We start from the raw sequence: 20493 nt of genomic DNA, 5'->3' as shown, positions 1-20493 counted from the left end.
TTTCTATTCTACCTCTTGCTGATACCACCTGGCAGTTTGCATTCAGTTGCTCACATTTTGTTACCACAGAACCTCATACTCATTTTTCATTCTATTGTATGGATATATTTGCTTATTTAGGATAAATACACACTTGTAGACAGACAGACCTCAGGGAAAAAAAGATAATTTAAAATATTTGCAGTACTTACATCTCTTGAGTCAATAGCTGCATACATAATATCCATCCAGCCTTTAAATGTAGCCTGTAAACAGTACACACCTGTTTAAGCATTCTAAAGACAATTCATTTAATAATTTCCAGCAACTCAGTACAGCACCAGGAATAACTAGTATCATTAGATTTCCAAAGTGTTTTGCCTCTTGGCTTTGTATTTAGCTGCTCATCAGATATACTGCTGTGTATCCCATTACTTTGTATTACATATGAACATTTTAAACAGTAAGTATGATTAATTTATTTCTCACTTCTAATTAACAAAAATTATAGATGGCATTTTAGTTCATCAAATCATGTCAACTGCAAGAGCTATGTACAGCTGGTTGTATAGCCTTATGTAACTGAGTTGCCACCAGTTAAGACTAATATGTAGTTCCTCTGTCCCAAGTCAGAAAGGTGGAAACAAAATGGAACTAAAAATTTGATCATCTCAAAAAAGGTATTTTTCTATAATCAGACTATACATTGAAAGATTTTACCTGGTTTAGCAATTCTATGTTCACTTTAAATATAATATATTTGTGCTTCACAGAGCCTAGATGTCTCATACATTCTAAGATAAAGAAGTAGGAAGTGTTTCATGTGCATTGAATATTTAACATGCCTCATAAATGACAGCATTTATTGAAATTTTGGAGGTATTTTCTCTGCCCAGAATCTGCACATTTTTATATTTGACAGTGAGGTGTAGATTGCTTCATCAGAATGTTTGAAACAGAAAGTAATTTACTCTTTTGTGGCAATTAGTTCCCTTTTAGATATCCCTTTAAGGCAACATCTCCAAGTAGAAATTTTTGGCCAGTTGTGCCCAAAAGTAGAGCAAAAAAAGGAAATAATTCTATGCTGTTTAATCCTCATTACAATTTTGCAAAACACGACTGCAGATCATTGGTTCCTTTATTTTCCTTGCCACAGAAACCAGTTGCAGGATACAATGAGGAACGGAACACTCATCCATGTTTATTACTGTATCACCATCATCTTCAGGTTTCATTTCTAGTGGAAGTTTCAAAAAACTTTTTTTTTATGCAGGACATGGAGCAGTTTGGCATCACCCTAAAGTGAACTTAAAATGAGAAGAAATTATTTTCTTAAAGGAAAGGTCCTTTACACTTTTGGAACAGTGGAATACTGAAAAGAGCATGATTATCCTTAGATACGTATGCAGTGTGCAGCAACTTTCACATCTTGGGGTCAACACAGGAAATATAAAGCTCAGGTAACTAACAGTGTGATGGTAAAATCAAAAGGTAGTATCAGAGGACCAATAAATCAAGAATAAATCTGAAACAAGTAGCAGTCAGCTGAAGAATTTAAAGTCCTCATGGAATACCTGGACTGCAAGGGATTAGGAGAGGTAGATAAGGTCTATTTATGTAATTACTAATATATGCTTAACTTGTTCTCAAAGGCTTTTAATGGTGAATACACCACAACTTTATAAAAAGTATGTATTCTGGCACTTCCTTTGATTATTTCCTAATGCTTACATCCTTCTGTTGCCATTTAAGACTCACTTGTCATAGCCATTACATATCTGGAGAACTCCAGGAATCACCTTCATGCAGCATCTCTTACTTTTTGCAAATTGATTGTTGCTGTCCTTCTTTTTTAGGTAGTGATCACTGTTCCTTCAATCTTCCCATGCAACTCCTGTTTTCCAGAACTCTGATCACTCTCCTTATTTTGCTCTGAGCTCTGTTGCACTGGTTAATCTTTTGCAATGGCAACTAAAACAGGATTCAGCATTTCATCTAACAAGGTCTAAATAGGGAAAGATGATTACATCATGTCTTACAGTGCTACTTTTGCTTCTGTCTTGGTACACTATTTACATTTTTTGGAATATCATGACTTGAAATGAGCACTTCAGTCTGAAACACCATGTGAAAATAATGGGCAGACTTTTACTTCAGAAAGATGATGCGGATGATGGAGTGGCACTTGTGCAAAATGTGTGCTGTTGCCTCTGATTCAGACTCATGATCTTTGCAAAGCATTCTCCAGGCAAAACAGAATAATTTTTGATTTTTTTGCAAATGTATTAGTGTAGCCTAGACTAAGTAGAGTCAATGAAAAAAGATAGACTAATTTTAAAACATTAAGCTTCACCATCACCACTAAAGTACTGCACTATAAACAAACAGCACCCTTTAACAAGTGATAGGAAATAGAGCTGAATAGAACTCAGCTGAACTGAGCCATATTATTGTTGTTTTTGTTGTTGTTGTTGTTAAAAAGGAAACTTGAAAAGAGTGTGGGGTGGAAAAATAGAAATATAACATACTGCTATCTTATGATTTCCACAATGAGGTTCATAAAACTCTAAGATACTAAAAATTTTGAAGAAATTAAGAAAGAGAGTCAAAATATCCCATTCAGTGAAAGCATTTTTCTACTGTAGATGCATAGACCTGCTTATATTAATCTGCAATGTCTTCTCTTTAAAAGAAATAAAGTATCATTTGTGTATTTTTGTATCCTGAAAGAAAATAACACAGAAAATGACCAAGAGATCAAATGATTAGTTTCCATTTTGCATATCACCATATAAAATGTATTGTATATTCTCAGTAACACTAAATCAGGAGTAATTAATTGATTTCAAAGATTACAGCAGTATAACTGAAGTCAGCATCTGTTCCAAAGTTTTTTTTTTTCTGCCAAGGAGATTTCAATGACACACATTCAAATGCAGATTCAAAATGTAGTTATAAAAAACAACAAACCAAAAATCCTCCATCTCCTTTACTATTGGTAAAAAATCATAGATTTTTTTTCCCTCTGATAAATAATTTCTTATGAAGTTGTAAGTCATGCTGGAGTTTTAACACTCAATTTCTTTACCAGAAAAAAATCACCACGAAGATTCACATTCCCATTTGGAGATACAATAGCATCTTGCTTTTAAAATACTAACCTGTTGGAACTTTGAAAGTACCCTAAAGTTTAAGTCTTAGAATTCAGCTTCTGTTTTTTTTTACCATACAATTCAAGAGATGTGTTGTCTTACTGATATTAGTAACAGTAGAGAATAATATTGTGCTTTGTGGCTGGTTTGCCACATTTTTTCCTGGTGAGCAGGATAAAAGCAGTCTCTGGGAGATTTACTTACCAAGGAATCCAAATACTAGGTTCAAATTAAAAGGCATAAGGCCATACAATTATCAGGGCAGATGCCACATCTTTTTGTGTACACCAACCTCTTCCTCTTCACTCATTGGTGCATGACAATTGTGAAGAGAATTTCTCCAGCAGATCTGTCTCTGCTTTGATGCTTCTCTTTAGGGACAGAGAAATACTCAAGCAAGTTCAGACCAAGAAATGAAAAAAAGAATCTTGAAGATCCACAAAAAACCAATATGATCTATGCTATATTATAAAAGAAAAATAATCTTACATAAGAAATCTGTACTTATATGATTGATGGCATGAATGATTCTACTCCAACTTCAAACTATGTAAGAATTCTGAAAAACAGTTTGACCAACAAAGTCCATAAAACTTGGTTTTATCAATGACATGTATTGTTAGGCTGTATTTTGGGGCAGAAAGAATTACAACATTGCTATAATACTAAAGATTTTCCACACAATAATGCCTCCCATGAAAGAAAAAAATCCAGGAAATGTCAATGAAAAATTAGGTAATGTTCTTTTCCTCATTCAAGAAAGTCATTCACCAGCACTGCCGAGTAAACTCAAGAAAGAGCTTGTTAGAGAGTTCCTTTTGCTTAAATCACTATCACACATTTGCATTTTTTGAGCCCAGAATACTTCTTTCTGAAATTCTCTCTCTGCTTTTGAGTGTTTCTGTGTGAAATAGATATGTTTCTTTTCCATATCACTCTTAAAAAAAAAAAGTTTTCCGTGATGAACAGACCCATATACAGCCAGAGACATTAAAAAAAAATTTCACAGTTTCACAATTTTTGACTTTTGTCTTTCCCAGAATAATAAGGCCCTCAGTACCTTGGTTTGAAATTCTTTTGGCTTGTTTTCATTTTGATTTTTTGTCATAAAAATAGTTCTAACTTCCATTAGTATTCACTCCAATTTGTGATACAGATAGTAAAGTTATATGGTTCCTGTTACTCGGAAAAGCTGAAGGGATTTACAGCATTCTTTGGCTGACTCAAAGGGCATGAGCCAGAGGGCAGAAGGGAGAATGGAAATAATGAGGAATAAGAGGAAGCTTTCTGTATTTATTTTCTAGCCTTCTGGCCTTGTATCAGTAATTCACGCACTGATACTTTTCACAGAAATTGTTATTAGAAAAATGATATTGACTTCCCTGGGGTTATTTTCTCAGGTCCAGCACTACTAAAAGTCTGTGCCTCAGGTTGTTGAGGTGCAGAACCAAATGAATTCAGTAGAAAGGCCATTAATGCTTACTTTAGGCAAACAGAAAGCATATCCACTTGCAACCATGGTTTTATAATCAGATTTTTCAGGCTCCGTATATAATTTTAGGCCAACTGCTAAACGTTCAATAGCTTTATCTTTGTTTCTGACACAGAAATGTGTACCTCTAACTGAGTCATACCTTTGCATTTAGTCTTCTTTCTATTGCTGCAAGCTGTTTAGGAAGGACAGGAAAATCTAGGGCTATGATTGATATACCTATTCAAGTCTCATGTTTATTTTGACATGATGGCTTTGGAGGCTTATTCTAGAGTTTGATCCAAAGTACTTTATATATCAAATAGAAAATCACCTTATCAGTCTTTTTTGATTGAGAAAGCAATGTAAGAATCTCAAACAGTTATGAATTGTGGCCTTGTTTTCTTGAAGGTGAAAAAACATAGATACTCTATATTTTAATTCATTAACTGAAAATCAAGCTGATACTCTTTCTCAGTCCTTCTATAACTGCAAAATAACTCCTAGTGGCTTACTTACCAAACCCTAAAAGATGCAGGGGTGATGTTTTGTTCAATGACAGAAACGCCCCTGTTTTTTTCTGCTATGTCAAATAAAAGGTCTTGATGATTTTACAAGCATTTTAGCAATACAGAAAAATTAAGTGCTGTTGTCATGGACATTCTACTCACACAAAAAATCCTCCATCGTTATGTGAGGGTCTCATGCTCTTGCAAGATCTCTACATTGTAGATACTGGACAAACAGGCTTGTTCTCCATGAGAGCTAGGTCCCCCTGTGGTAGGTCTAGATGAATTTTTCCTTTGGAATTGTGGGAATGATTGGCAAATTTCTCCTCATTTGCCTCCCAAAAAATCCAATAATTTAAGAATCTAAGCCTTCATGTAAGAAAATATTTGTGTCTTTTCAATAAATAGAAGATGAAATAATCTATGCGTAGCCAAGACACTGAACTATATATGACTGCAAGTAGCTGAGGGGTGGTGATTGCAGCCAGGAAAGAAATGAACCTGGAATAATGACTTGTGTCCCAGAGTAGAATGGGTTACTACTAGAAGGAGAGTTGCAAGCTACTTGGAAAGAGTTCTATTGATGTCATGTTTCTCCTGAATGCCTGTAATGAAGCATTCTGACTCCCTAGGTGAGTAGACTTCATAAAGAAGGCAAAGAAAGTAAGTACTTAAAGTCTTTAGTTATCAAAATCAAATTGTGTTCAGTTCAGTATTTTATTTCTTTAATACTATTGGTCCCTCTTCACTCTTTCCTGATGTGACAGTAAAGTAAGGAATCATAATGAAAATTAAATGGGCAGACTTATCAGTCACACAGGTATGATGCTGTATTAGCTGGGAGAGGCAGATCCCATTGCTCAGAACTGCTGTTTTAGACCTTGAGCAGGACAATGTCCATACCACTGCATAATGTTAATGATTTGTCTTACTGAGATTTTGTGTAAACAACATAAAATCCAGAAACGTATTTAAAAGCAATAAAAATTAAACATAAGATACTGCAGATTTAGATAGAAACCTCAAAAAAAATGTATAGAAGTTGCTGAAGGTACACAACATAGGTAAAAGTCCAGCATTTTCTTGATTAAAGCTGGGTGAGATTGGTAGCTGCTTCAAAATACAAATAGACAGTGTTGTGCCTTCAATTTTTGATATTGAAGGCATAATCTTCTAGTATCTCTCTGCATATATTTTCTTTCTTCCCTCAGATTTTGTAAATGAACTCTCTGAGGTCCTTTTGCACAGAAGTATCAGGAAAATATTTCATAGATTATAGTATCAAGTGCTATTTTTTCTTTTCTTATTTCTCTTCTGAATGACAAAGTGCTTTTTAGATTAGATCTGCCCCAGTGGCAGCCACAAAACTGAGATGAGATTTATTACCTGGAGTTCTTTGTGACTTAATTACATCAATGCAGATTTTTTTTTCCCTGGCAACTGGAAAACTTAAAATATTGAGATACCTGAATACCATTCCTAGGTAATTCTAGAAACTTAAAAACTTAGAAGTAGTTAAAGGACTAAAGGAGTAATAAATAGGAAGTTGTCTCATTAGATGTCCTGAGGATTCTTTATTCATCATAGTAGACTCCACTTGCTGCTTATGATGAAAAGAATAATCAATTACCCATGTAGCAGAACTACTAAGTCACAGATAAAAATCATCAGGTAAATGTTTTGTCTCTTTGTTGCTAGAATTGCTTTTCACTACTGCTTATAAACAGGAAAAGGTAGATAAAGAGTGATCACTTACTACTTGAAGTAAAGAAAGATACCCAAATCCTACATTATCAAAGTTTACTTTCACGTTTTTCCATCGGGCACTTTGATTGTTTTTTATGAGTTCCTCGCACTGACTAAAATTGTTGATTTGGTCGACTTCAAACCTTTCATCAGTTGTGGTGTTAACACAGTAGTAGAACTTCCCAGCAAACAGATTTACTCCCATGATGCTGAAAATTAGCCAGAATATAAGACAAACGAGAAGCACGTTCATGATGGATGGAATTGCTCCTAAAAGGGCATTCACAACCACCTAGTACACAAATACAGGGGGAAAGAGAAAAGAGTATAAGCATACTTACAGCAATACATTTTTGTATACTGTTTCACCATTCCTTAATAAATGCTTAGTCAGAAACTAATACTATAAATTTTAAAGCAGCATATTAATAACTGTAGCATTGCACCATTCCTTTAAATTATTAACATTAGTACATGTAATGAAAAGAAAATAAGTGAGATAATTAAAATAATTAATAGAGAAACAAAAGAGAAGATTTGGCAGTAGTAAGATGATGCCTGACACTGACTTGTTCTAGATAAAAAAGAAAAATGTGCTAAATGAAAAATGTAGACATAATAAAATTCTAAAAATGAATGAAATTATAGCTTAAAAATGTTTAAAGCAAAATGGCAACTTGTAGATTGGATCAACATAGTTTTGAAATTTAAGCTGGAAATACAAATGCCATGAATCTAGAAACTAAGCTCTACATAAAAGAATTATGCGCGAATTAAAGACATCACTTTATTGCCTTATCGTTCCATGCAAGATTATAACAAAGATTAATTTCTTTGTATACAAAAGCAAGACAGGTTTGCAATATGTGTCTACTTGAATCAACATAATTTATTTCAAGCTCCAGTCTTGTTGTTTCATGAATTAAGTTAGCAATACCCTTCATTTATCTAAAAAAGGATATAATTAGGGCTTCTGATTTTGCATTTTGAATTACTTTTAGGGGGGTTACCTTCTCAGATATTTGCAGGCAAGATGTCAATATATCTTTTGTAGAAAAAGGTGCATTTTTCTGATATATACAGAAATTAATCACACGTGTCTGTCAGACCTATCAAAACTTTTGTGATGAGCAATTATTTTTCCTTAAGTATTCAATTCCAGCTTCTCATTTACAAGTTATATTTTATTTAAAAGTTTACATTTTTTTCTTCTGTAAACTTTTGGGACCTGGTAGGAAGGTAAAATAAAATATGAAGTGGGATTCTGACTTTCAGTAATCTAAGTCCTGCAGCAAGGCAGGAAAGGATTGGCATGGATATTGGAGTACATTAAGTTGTCTTAGTCCATCTCTGTTCCCTGCAATATAGATACATTCTCCCCACTACCAACATAGTTGTGAGCAAGCTCACAACTGCTCAGTCTTACTACCTGTATTTCACAGCCTCTAGAAGGCCTTTGGAAGAGGAACATTGTGGTTGTGTTATTCATCGCTCAGCACCCTCCTCCCCTTTTCCTCCCAAATTTTATGGCCAGCAATCAGGACCTGTTTAGAGATCTTAGGTAGAAATGTTTTCAGGGCAAATTTTCTTTTCAATTAGAACGTTTTCCTCCATTGCCAGGCAGTAGAAATGGGACCTTTCTGTAGCAGAATTATCCTTTTCTTCTATAAAACCACAGTTTTATTTTTTAAATGTAACACTTTTTTATTTTTAATTTTTTTAAAATTGTTTGTATTTTTGTGATGAAAAGATTCCTGTAATAAATCCGTTGCTATTTAGCTTCATGGAATTGAGAACAACATAAAAATTAGAAATGGAATTAGAAATTCTGAAATTTGTTCCAAGTCTGACCTGATCCTTAACACTGCATTATGCTATTGCTGCTTTGAAATTCTAGGCCAGCTAGTGTTTATCTTTTTTTCCCCCACTCATAAAAATGTTCCAGATGTGTTACACTGATTTAATTCCTCTGTTTAGTCTTGATGAAAAACCTGAAAGTAAAGATGTCAAGAAAGAAAGATGGGGATTTAGTTCTGCAACTCAAATGAATTAAGGTTACCTCTGCTCACACAAAGAATGGTTTTGCAAAAATTGAATGCCTGTAGCAGTTACCTTTATAACACCCCTGACATCCATTGAACCACAGCACAGATCCAGAACAGGCAGCAGAATAATAACAGCAACAATAACTGTTACAACAATTATTAATTGATAATAGTTGTAGAAAAAAGGATTTCTACAAAATGCATCAGTGCGTCTTGCACTTGATAATCTTTAGATGAACAGGTAATGCGGTCTCACCACTGAGACTATGGAAAGATCAGCCACATCTTCTTGGATAAAATAAGAGAACAGCTTCCAGCAACTGTTCCAACAATGCTTCCAACAACTTAATTCATAGAGGTCACTGAAAACCCATCAAATGGTAATAATTTTTGGTCACTACTGACCTGGCCTGTATGCGAACTGGTGACCTAGAGATGAAAGGCTCTGTATCCTATTACCAACCCCTTGAGCTATCCAGTCCCCCTGGAAGGTTTTTTAAGAAAAGAAGAAAAGAAAATTAAAACTTTTAGAAATTGTTTTCTGTTTGCATTTTTTTTTCTGTTTGATTTTTCTTCCTCAACAGTGTTGAGCCTTACCCCTGTCATATTTATAATGTAAAACTGTATTGCTACACGTTTGTCAGATGTTCGGCTGACTGTAAAGTCCTCCTTAGCAAGAGGTCTTTAATTTCTTCAACACATACAGTTGGAGGTAATTGCCTTAACAGTGTTTTTCTGTTTTACTCTTTTTTTTGGGGGGGGGTGTGTTTTGGTTTTTTTTGGTTGGGTTTTTTTTTTTTTTTTCGTATTTGCTTTGGGAATTAGCTGAGGTATATCAGGATAACCAGGACATTAAGTTAATATATATCCAAGATTTCACCCATACATACACAGACAACACACATAAGTTACAGCAAATGGACAGAAGAAAGGGAGAACCAATTGAAAAGTGAACTGAGTGCAGAAAAGGGGTCAATTAGCATTTTTAATGAGTTAATTTAGCAAATAAAAATTGCCATTTTCATCTTGTTGGGAAGAGTCTGTAAAAGGTTAAAAGAATGTTGGCAACTACAGCTCTTAGTTTTTGTTTGGTCTTTAAATCTAGATCAGATATACATGATTCAAAATGTATTTTTTCTTTTAAAAGGGGCTGTTCTTTTGGGCCTATTTTCTGTTATTTCTTAATACAGAATATAATGCCACTAAAGTGGAAAAAGATGTTTACATAGCTGTTTCTTTGGTTTTATAAATTACCTATGCATTTCCTCAAGGCTGGGATGTTGCTGGTCAGGCTGACTCCAGTGAGCAAAGCTGCAAAAGCCCAAGTTGATTCTGCTTGTTCACCTTCCTATAGCTTCAGGTAGGTGGAACAGCAATAAGAACAAGTGAGAAGCAACATCTGATGCCTAAAAAGACAAAGGAGCTCTAGACTATTTTACATTTCAGTCAACATTCATCCAGTGGGGAAAAAAAATCATTGTGGGAAACAACATCTCTTCTAGAAGAAAGCAGTATTTCATATATATACACAATTTTTCATGTTTGAATTTATCTAACAACTTCCAGTATCAGATTTATATATAAGAGAATTACTACAATACTAATTTTATGTCCTATCTTTAGTAATCCAAGTATTTTTCATGGCTGCTGTTTGTATCTTCTTTTGAAAAACTCTCCAAAGAAAACAATAAAAATGGGACAAAAAAATCAGTTTTGCCGTCAGAACTGTTCATATGTGTAGAATGAGGATTGTACAAAACATCAGCTTATCCCTTCTGTATGAATAGAATATGAGGAAGCTTTACTAGATTGACCCCTGCTGTGGGAGATAGCTGAACACACAGTGAGATATAAATGTATTTTAGTTGCCAGGGGAGAGTATTTTCCATGGATCCTGACACCTCATCTGCCACAGACTTTCCAGGAATTCCTACATTGGAGCTGAGTAATGGATATATCAGGGCCTCCTGAAATCTGTAAACAAGGAAAAATCTTTAGTAGTGCTTATCCAATTTTCCCATAACTTTTGCAGATTCTGTGAAGAAGTTCCTAACTCTCTTCCTGGTGCAAATGAGGAGGAAGTTAGCATCTTTGGGATGGAAAGGGAGATGACAGGACTGTGTATGGAACATTTTTCTACTCAAAATTAAGAAGTACTTTATTTGCCTCCACTTGGAAGGTATCAACTTTGTAATTTTATGCTTAAATAGGGAAAGTTCCCAAAGAGCTGCCAGAGAGAACATTTGCTGTGAGAGATGGAGAAGTGAGCAGTGGTTGGGATTCTTGGTGCAGCACATAGGTAAGACTGCTGGAATGGCAGGAGGTACACCATGAGTGGACACAGATGTAGGCATAGGTGACAATGGGATCGGCATTTACCACATGCTCACAGTGAAGGACCTGGAGGACAGCACACAAGGAAGTCAAGAAGACTTTGAAACCATGCTGACTTGACCAAGTGGGTATCAAGTAACAGACAAGTGTATTCTCTTTTAAATGTAGAAGAGTTGAGGCAAGGGAAGAAAGGACATAGTAACTTAATGTAAACATACAGTAACTATCCCGGGCAGGGGATCAAAAGAGCATCTGAGGCAGACCATGAAGAAACCCCACCCCTTAATCAAAAAGATTAACTATCTGATGCTGTAATAATGGCTTTCTGTTCTCCCTAGTACAGTAAAATTGATGATGGAAACTGCCTTTTTTTGAAATTAGAGGAGCCTCTTCTACAAGTCATAACACAGCAGAAAGTCAGTGGGATTGGAGGAAATGCTTATGAGGCTTAATTTAGGAGCAGCTGAATGAGTTGAAGATGTTTGTCACAAAAGGAATGGAGGTAGTGGACCTGAGGGCCAGCAGATAGAATAAAAACGTGGCGCAGTGCTGAGGATTAAGAGTGACTCTCAGCAGAGGCTCTGGATTTCTGCCACAGTTGTGTAGTGTGAGGTTTGGAGGTCCCCATGAAGGAAGATAACTGGCAATGCAATACAGGAAAAATGTTCCCACATACGATACCCCGTCTCATCTGAGTGCATACGTGGGTTTGGATTGAAGATGGCTCTTGGGAGGGAGAGGTTATAACAGATTTGGTGAGGAGGGAATAGTTTCCCTCAAAGTGAACTTGCAGCTAAGAATGCTAAGCATGTAAGTGTGGGAAAACTCCATTTATTATGCCTAGTGTTGTTTATCCTCTGCCTGTTTTGAGAAGCAGAATTCCTGTGTAGACATAATACACTCTCGCAGACATGCTTGAGCCTCCTCTGGGAGACAGAGAGCTCAAGAAAGCACAGCCTTGTGATAAGCTGTGCATGCACAAAGCCCTTTCATACATTGGGAAAGGCTGCGGGCCCAGCTGTCCCCATGAGGATAAAGTAACCCTAAGGGAACTTGTGTCCCGTGTGTCTCTGCCTCCCAGCATTGCTGGCAAGGTAATGAAATAAATTTACTCTTTGCATCTGAGACTGTGTTCTGCTGGTTGTCCTGGCTACCTGTGGATTCACACAATGGCTATTGAAGGATAAAAGTTCTTTGTAGTGAAAGGATAAAGTATATGTACTTTGCCACAGCACGGTTGGAGATGGGAATCTTATTCACAGTTAATAATAAAAATTTATCCCATTTTATCAATGTTTATATCAGGTGATAAACATATGTGATATTGCAGTCTAGCAGATAAGGACAGAACAGGAGAGGAAGAAAGAGAAGGAATTGAGAGAGAGATTGCAATAATTCTTTTACCTCAAAACTAGAAATTTTGTCATTGAATAGCTTGGAGTGGTACCCTGGGAAGAAGCATGCTGCATGTGCTTGGTGATCAGCTATGAACTGGCTGTAGAGGCAACAGTAAATGAAAATTGGGTGTATCTGTGAGAGAAACTGCAACCTACTTGACATGATCCAAGCAATCGTTACGGAGGAACAAGGAGAAATTTTAGATTCTAGGAACCTAAAAATGTAGAATAATAATTAAAACTTTCCCATTTTCAATGAATTACTCCTATTTTGTCTCAATGGATTTTTTGCAAGAAACTAATTTTCATAAGTTTGTCCTGCAAATGGAAATCAGAATTGTACACTATGCATTGTGTTGATATGAATGTTTGATCTATAATCCACTAACTACATGCTATTGTTCCAGTATTTACCTGACTAAAAAAAAAAAAAAAAAAATTCCCTACCAAAAAAATACCAACACCAAACAAAAAGCCCCACCATTCAGGTTATATTGAGTATGTGAAAACCAAACACTTCCATCCTCCAAATGAAAAAATTTAAACCACAACACTCCCTAAAACTGCTTCTATAAAGTAAGAAATTCCCTTAACCCAGCTTAAAGCTGTTGTCCTGTTGCCATTTTTGCACATCTGAGAAGAGTCTGGCTCTGTCTCTTACCTATCTTCCAACCCAAATTACAGGCAATTAATGGATTTTGTTGTTAATAGGCATAGAGTAAAAATACTAGTTTCTACTTTTGCTACACAGTTTGCCGTAATTCTATGTGTTCATATATTTTATTTTTAATGGCATGACCTAGGATTATGTAAGGTCAGAATTATGTAACATTTAAAAAAAAACCTTTAGAAAAGTTACAAAATCAAAAGTTTGGAGAAGTAAATTATGATGATGGTGGGACTATACTATTATTTAAATCAATTTTTAAAAAAGTAAAAAATGTTGTTTCCTGAAAGAAACAATGAATGCATTTTGTCAGTGTTAGGCATGAGAAGCACCTTGTGTGAACCAATTGAAAAAAATTATTTATGACAGTGTCTTAATTTTTTTTGAGTATAAGGAAGACTATATTGGGAATATACAGTGAAGATTATTAGTAAAGTACCATATAAAGCAATGACTGTAAAAAAAGTTGGACTTAACTGAGTGTGTGCAAAGTCAGACAGGTGGAAAGAACCAAAGAGACCTGTCAAGGAGTTACAAGTAAATCAGTCTGAACAATAATTAGCAAATAAAGCTGAAGTATGAGATAAAAGGTCTCAGAGGATAAGAAAATCATTCCCTGAACAAGACAATTGCTGTAATTTCCACTTTTCTGTAACTGCTACCGTACAAGTGCACCTGTCTGGAGAATGCTTCTCATAGTGAATTTTGTCTTCAAGGAAAGCAAAATACTTTCTCAAACAATGCACCAACTACCTTTATAACACTTGGTGCTGGAGAAATTTCACACTATTGGGTAGTGAGTTTATATCTTGGAATGCCACAATTGTTAGCAGAGAGGTTGAACTAGGTGATTCTGAAGTTCTGTTCAAGCTTCAATAAAAAAATTTAACTTGTTTAAAGTAGCAACACTAGCATTTTTATTCACATAACAGTCTACTAAAAGCAAGCTACACTGTTGGATTTAACAGAAAATGAGGTTCTGGAGCAGCCTGATTCTGTTTCTCACCAGAAACCAAGTATGCAAAAAGTACTTTTGAAGACAATATAGAAGAAAAGACATAATTTTACATAATATATTGTAAAATAAAATAATTATCTGCCAAGCAATAAATCACTCCATTAGTTTGAGAAGACCTGGTAAACATTGTAAAGAGACATGAGCATGAAAACAGAGCAGTTACTTGATGTGGGAATAGTATCTTTGTATTTCACTGGATGCAGTAAAAAAACCCAACTTCTTGCCCTCCTTGTTGCATTAATGAAATGTTATCAACTTTTACATGCCCTGTAACATTTTCAATAAAAATGCAAACTATATTAGGTATCCCTTTCAATTTTTTTTAAATTTTGATCCTAACAGTAAGGGTTTTCTGTAAGATGAAACAGCTACCAAACTGGAAAAAAATGGTATAATTTTCAATTATATGAGGTAACTGTTCAAAAGTTCTTTTTTATCTAGAATTACAATCTAAAAAATACTAAGATGTTTCCAGTATGATTTGTGAACATCTATATAGACAGATTTCGAAGTTTATGAATTTTTAAATTGCCTTTCAGGAGACACAAAACATCTAATAGATTTTCCTCAAAACTCAAAGTTAATGAATAAGATCACAGTCCTCAAAAAGTCCTTCCAAGTTCACAATGTTTAGATCAAAAAAATATAATCCCCTATTTTTAAGAGAAATTTGCAGAAATTATTCACTCATTTCCTCGAGAGTGAATACATAATTCTTAAGTGTGAGATGCGATGCTAAGCTTACACTGAACATAGTTGCTACTGATGCATCATTTACAGTGCAGCTATAAAAACCCCTGCATTAGTGACACCCTCCTGCAGTTTGTGCTTGCAAGGCTGGTAGTTCTAGCAAGTGGAATTTGCTAACAATTCTAGTGAATGCAAAATTTTTATATCACTGACATGTCTCCTGCAGGACATTTTTAAACCCCGAGAAAGACAATACTCTTACTGGCATTTTAAAAAAAAATTATGAAAACTAGTTTCCAACAAAGGCCAAAGAAGACTGAATTCAGATTCCAAGAAGGGATTTTATATGTTATATATTGTGTGTATACACTTGGAGTGATTTACTTAATGTAAAATATAGAGTGTTTTAAATTACACAAAAAACTTTAATTGCAATTATATAAATATCTGTAGTTGTGACTATTCAGATCACAGTATTTTGGAGTGTGTTTAATGTATTAAGAGTAATATTAAAAAAATTTCTTCAGGTTATTTTGAGTGTATTCGGTATAAATTGGGTAACAGGGTAAAGCATAGATCTTTGCAAAACAATATAAAAGCCAGATTCAAAATTTTAAAGAAAGCCAATTTTTATCTCAGTTAAAAAACAACTAAAAATCTTAAAATACCTGGAAAAAATACTCATTTGCTCATTTTCATGTTTTTTCTTTAACATTGAAATGTCAAAGTGTTATTTCCAAAGATTTAAAGCAATTGAGAAGCAGTGGAGGATGAATATATAGAATCTACTTGTATTGGGAGTTGCAGATGAGGTTGTCTCTCCTCCTAAGCCTTGATTTACAATGTAGTGATTAGTCAGACTGTAGTCATTAAGGGTAGAAAAGGGGGAAATACTGTACCCACAATAGAGGTAAGGGGAGGAACCAGTGGTCCACCCCATCCAAGCTGAAACGTACCCTATATGAAATAGAAATATATAGCCTGTTGTTAGTTGTGAATCTGTAATGACAGACACTTGATGCTATGTTTTATAACTCAATTATATGAGAAATGTTACTTTCATACTAATGAAGTTTTGAGTACTCTTGAAAATGCCTCATTGCCACTTTCCTGGTAAGGGAATCTAAGGAATAGCCATTGAATTTTAGAGGAGATTTAAGATATCAAATATTCTAATTTAGATTTAAAAAGTTATGAAATTGGACTGGAAATTTGAAATACAGTAAATGTTTAAAGCCATCAGCCAGAAATATGCATAAGGCATGCAAAACTGAAAGTGCAAGTGGATTTCAGATTGTTTGCTGCCTTCTACTATTTCTCTAATAAATCAAGCACGGCATGACATGCTTTATTTTGTGAAGTTAGACACAAATGCATGCTTTATTGTCACTTAATTCTCTAACTCAGCAAAGCAAATGTACTCCATATTCTACATTTTCAAGTAGCATACCAATTCAGAACTAGCGCAAAAGCATTATACTGCAAGTACTAAAAAGCTAAACAAAAAGCAACGGGTATATTCAAATCTCAGTTTGCAGCTACTTCTGCTTAGTACATACACTAATTGAGATGAGAATATAAACCCTAAGACATTAATTTAAATTAAATTAAAGCAATCCTTTACTTTGCCTTCCAGCATCTGGGTGGAGTTGGTTTTGAGATTCAATATAGAAACTATTAAAATTTCTCAAAATTCAGTATACTATACTCTGCTATTTAGTATACTATACAAAATTCAGCAGATATTCTAAATGCCTTTAATATGGCAAAATTCACTTCTGTGCTTAAGGCAAGCGCAAGCTATGGATCGCCTGTACCCTATTTTGGTGCAAGTGATTCATATATCTTATACTCTGGGAAGAGAATTATGAAATAGCATAATTATAAAATTAATTGTAACTAAAGAGTACAGCTGAAGACTTTTAAGAATGTAGCTTAAAATCTGAAGTGTTTTGCATATTTAGGCATAACAGAATAGTCATTAGTATATACTGACTGTGTAAAATGCTGCACTCTTCCAATTCATCAGAATGAAAAACTTATTTAAGAAAACATTGTTTGAATTAAATTAGTTGAGTACTTGGCAGGTTGTTTTACAAAATGATGCAGAGCTTCTTACATCCACAGCCTCTTGCGGAATACTTCAGGTATTTTACATTTTCAGTGCAAAATTTGCACAGTTTTGAACATGGGTAAACATTAAAATTTAAGTACATGCTGAATAAAAACTCTGTTTTATCACAGCTCAGTGTAGGTATGAGCAACATAAGAAATCCAAGAGGGCTGCTTTATCTTTACTTTCTGCAGACAGAAAAAAGACTCTCTTTTTATGAATTCTTATGAAATGAACTTGGTTTCTGAGAAGACTTCAATTTGACTATAGTCTTATGAGCTGGTCAATTATTTATCATTTGAATCTTTTTACTGTTCGTGAGTCATTCATAAAGTAATGCCAACCACTGCCAGTGAGCAATGCTTGCCAAGTGCTTTGGAAAAAACCCACTATTTCAGAAGTGCAAGTAGTAACTATAAGGCATCTATATATTTGGCCAGTCAAATCTGCTAAATGACTGGAATCAGGCACTTCATTGACTGTCATTAATATTGGAGGATAGAGCTGAAGCCTATTTGCTTCTCCAAGCTTCCCTGTGATTCCTAACCAGTAAATTGCTCATGAATTATTCATGTTGTATAGCTGAAATTCTATCAAATGATTGGGCTCCTGGCAGAGTTTCATAGTTATTCAGCAAGCAGTAGGGGACAGCAGTAAATAGAATTCAAATAACAGGTACCTTAATGATAGCTTCTTTATGCATGAATATCCTAAATCTTGTAAGTGGAAAATTTACTAAGGCGATCATGTAAAGATACAGAAAAAATGAATAAAACATTTGGCAATCAATTTTAACATCTTTTTAGAAATGGTCTTTTCTTCCAATATCATTTTAATAGCTGCATCTTTTTTCCTCCCTGCATATTATCGGTACTGGTCTCCCAGTCCTCCTGCAGCTGACCAGAACATCATTAAAAACATAAAGCTGACAGCAGTTTCCCAACATTTCTCTGCACAAAACCACATACATTTATCTGAATGTTCATGAACAGTATGTACAAAGAAAGACAAAGAGAAAATGGCTAAATCAAATAGTTGCATATTCTGTGGTACTTGACCAGCTCTTACCCTGCTGAATATCACTTCATGAGTTTCATATAAGGAGAAAACTGTTAAAAGTCAATTTGCTGCATGAAGCTGAAGTTTATTAATTCAGTAATCATTGCTTAGCAATGTATTTTCTGCTGCATTCTGAAGTGAAGATAGGTAGTCTGCTGAATACAATTTCAGGAAAAGAATTTAAAGCCTCAGTTTCATTTCATTAATCTTAGATTTTTTTTCTAAAGATTTTGCATTGTTTCCTCTTATGTTTCCATGACGCAGGAAAAAGCATTCTCCTAAAGCATATTTCATTGACATGCATATAGAGTTAGTTTGTATTCAGTGGCTTTAAGGAACAGAAGGTATAAACAAATGAAAAAATAAGTCAAAATGCCTTCTTGAGTGAGATGAATAATAAGCAGGGCCTCTAAATTACTCAGAGTAGCAAGAAATAACTTTCTATACATTGCATTTAATATTGAATAGAGATTAGTTGAAATAAAAGAAGCATTTACCTGACAAAAAGAATAACTTCATAGAGGAATCAAATAACTTGATTTGCTTTTTAATTCAGCCAAACTCAGAAATAGATTTAAACCACTAGTAGATATGAATGTATCTGCAGTATTATCTAATGAAATTCAATGGGGTTAGATTAAAGGGAGTTTATAGAATATAATGAAAAATGAAGAAGTTCAATTTCTAGGAGAAAATATCTTTTTTAACTAATGCTAAATTAGATTCCTGTATAAATATTTTGATATATTTATCAGTAAAGAAATCAATACAATTGTGTTACATTTTATTTATTACTAGCACTCTGCTAAGAGAGTTCATAGTTGGCAATTTCCAAGACTCATATGAAAAACTCCTGAGATTGGCTAGAAAGTAAAGTAACCTTAATGAATACAAGTTCTATGTGATAACTGCATATGGATTTAGGTGAATGGATGAAGCTTTTTGCTTATCTGTTAGTAAAAGATATGCGATAAAAAGATAGTGCAGCCTCTCTGCATGGACTTGTCATTCCTTGTTGTGCATGCATGTATTCTTTAGATGCATGCATAGTTTCAGACACTTTCACGTGTTCTTACCCTCATGCCTTCAAATCGTGACAAAGCTCTTAGAGGTCTCAAAGCTCTTAGTGTCCTAAGGGACTTAATGGCACCAAGTTCAGAGTAACCCAATGCATTTGCTGTTAAGCTAACCAAAGAGACCTATATGAAAACAGGAAAGTAAAAATTATTATTATTATTATTATTACTTTACATACCATAGATGTGAGATATACACTTCGTTAGAAGAGTCTAATTTTGGATCACTTTCTTCAGGAATAGGGAGTCTTTCAAGTTAAAAAAAAAAGAAGAAGAAGAAAGAAACAATATGAAAGGTGAATAGGTAAACAAACAAACAGAATTATCATAAGATAACTAATATCTGGAAACATCAGTACTTCTGAATGTCATCCTTTGCTACTGATCTGAGGACATTTAAAACCACAAAGCCTGAATTATATTAATCTCTCCTTTTTACCATTGGTCCTATTTTTTCTTTGTTTTACAATACTGTTTGGATTAGTAAGTGTGGTTGATAATGTCATTTCACTGCTCACAACTGAAAGGGAAGTGATTGAAATTTGTGTTGAGCTACACGTGGGTCACAGAACAACATTGCTCCTCTGGAAATTGGTAAAAAGGACTATTTTATTATAGACAGTTATACGGACTAATCCTTTTGCCTGACTGCTGAAATTATGACCTTTACATGTTGAAATTAACCTGGAATATGCTATTTCTAAGTCCTTAGAAGAACAGTTCCATTGGTGGAAGAATTTGACAGGCCTTTAAATATTCCATGTCCCTACATTACCTCAGTGCAAAATACCACATTCTCCACATTTGCTATGGCTCCTGTCCAAAATATTACTTTCTGTTTGTTTCTCATTTCCCCCAAATGTTCCCTCATTATGCTGTTCTAATTCCTTAACTATTTATTGGGACAAAAATAGCATAATGTTCTCATATACTCTTTCATTATAAGGAACAATGTATCAGGTAAAGAGAATTCTAGGACTGTGCTCATATTTAAAAGCAAGCATTATATGTACAATTTTTAGCTTTTAAAAGTTAATAGCTTTTCTGAACTTTTCAGCAGCTCTAGCAACTACAAAACTTGGTTCTTTTGAAATCTAAATTTCTTTTTTCCAGCACATTCATTGTATTACTGAAAACTTTCAAGTTGCCAGAATCTAAAGGAAAATGAAAGAAAATATCCACATGTGCAAATCCAGCATTTATCATGAACTAATACAGACACTTTAATATGTACTAT

General features: G+C 34.4%; 1 protein-coding gene across 5 annotated transcripts in view; it reads right to left on the bottom strand.

The window, feature by feature from the left end:
* The window catches only part of LOC136558604 (sodium channel protein type 1 subunit alpha), an 87638-nt gene that overhangs the window by 6268 nt on the left and 60877 nt on the right, over positions 1–20493 (bottom strand). For 4 of the 5 annotated variants that reach the window (XM_066553167.1, XM_066553164.1, XM_066553163.1 and 1 more), the window contains 3 exons: positions 19257–19379; positions 6868–7149; positions 192–245 (listed from right to left, as the gene is read on the bottom strand). In XM_066553167.1, the coding sequence (XP_066409264.1) occupies positions 192–245; positions 6868–7149; positions 19257–19379 (459 nt within the window). The remainder of the gene's footprint in view (positions 1–191; positions 246–6867; positions 7150–19256; positions 19380–20493) is intronic. The other variant, XM_066553165.1, reaches the window with a different exon arrangement.

The sequence above is a fragment of the Molothrus aeneus genome, chromosome 7, assembly GCF_037042795.1.
Source record: "Molothrus aeneus isolate 106 chromosome 7, BPBGC_Maene_1.0, whole genome shotgun sequence".
Lineage (NCBI taxonomy): Eukaryota > Metazoa > Chordata > Aves > Passeriformes > Icteridae > Molothrus > Molothrus aeneus.
Note: the sequence above shows the minus strand (reverse complement) of the source record. Positions and strands in the feature narration are given on the sequence as shown.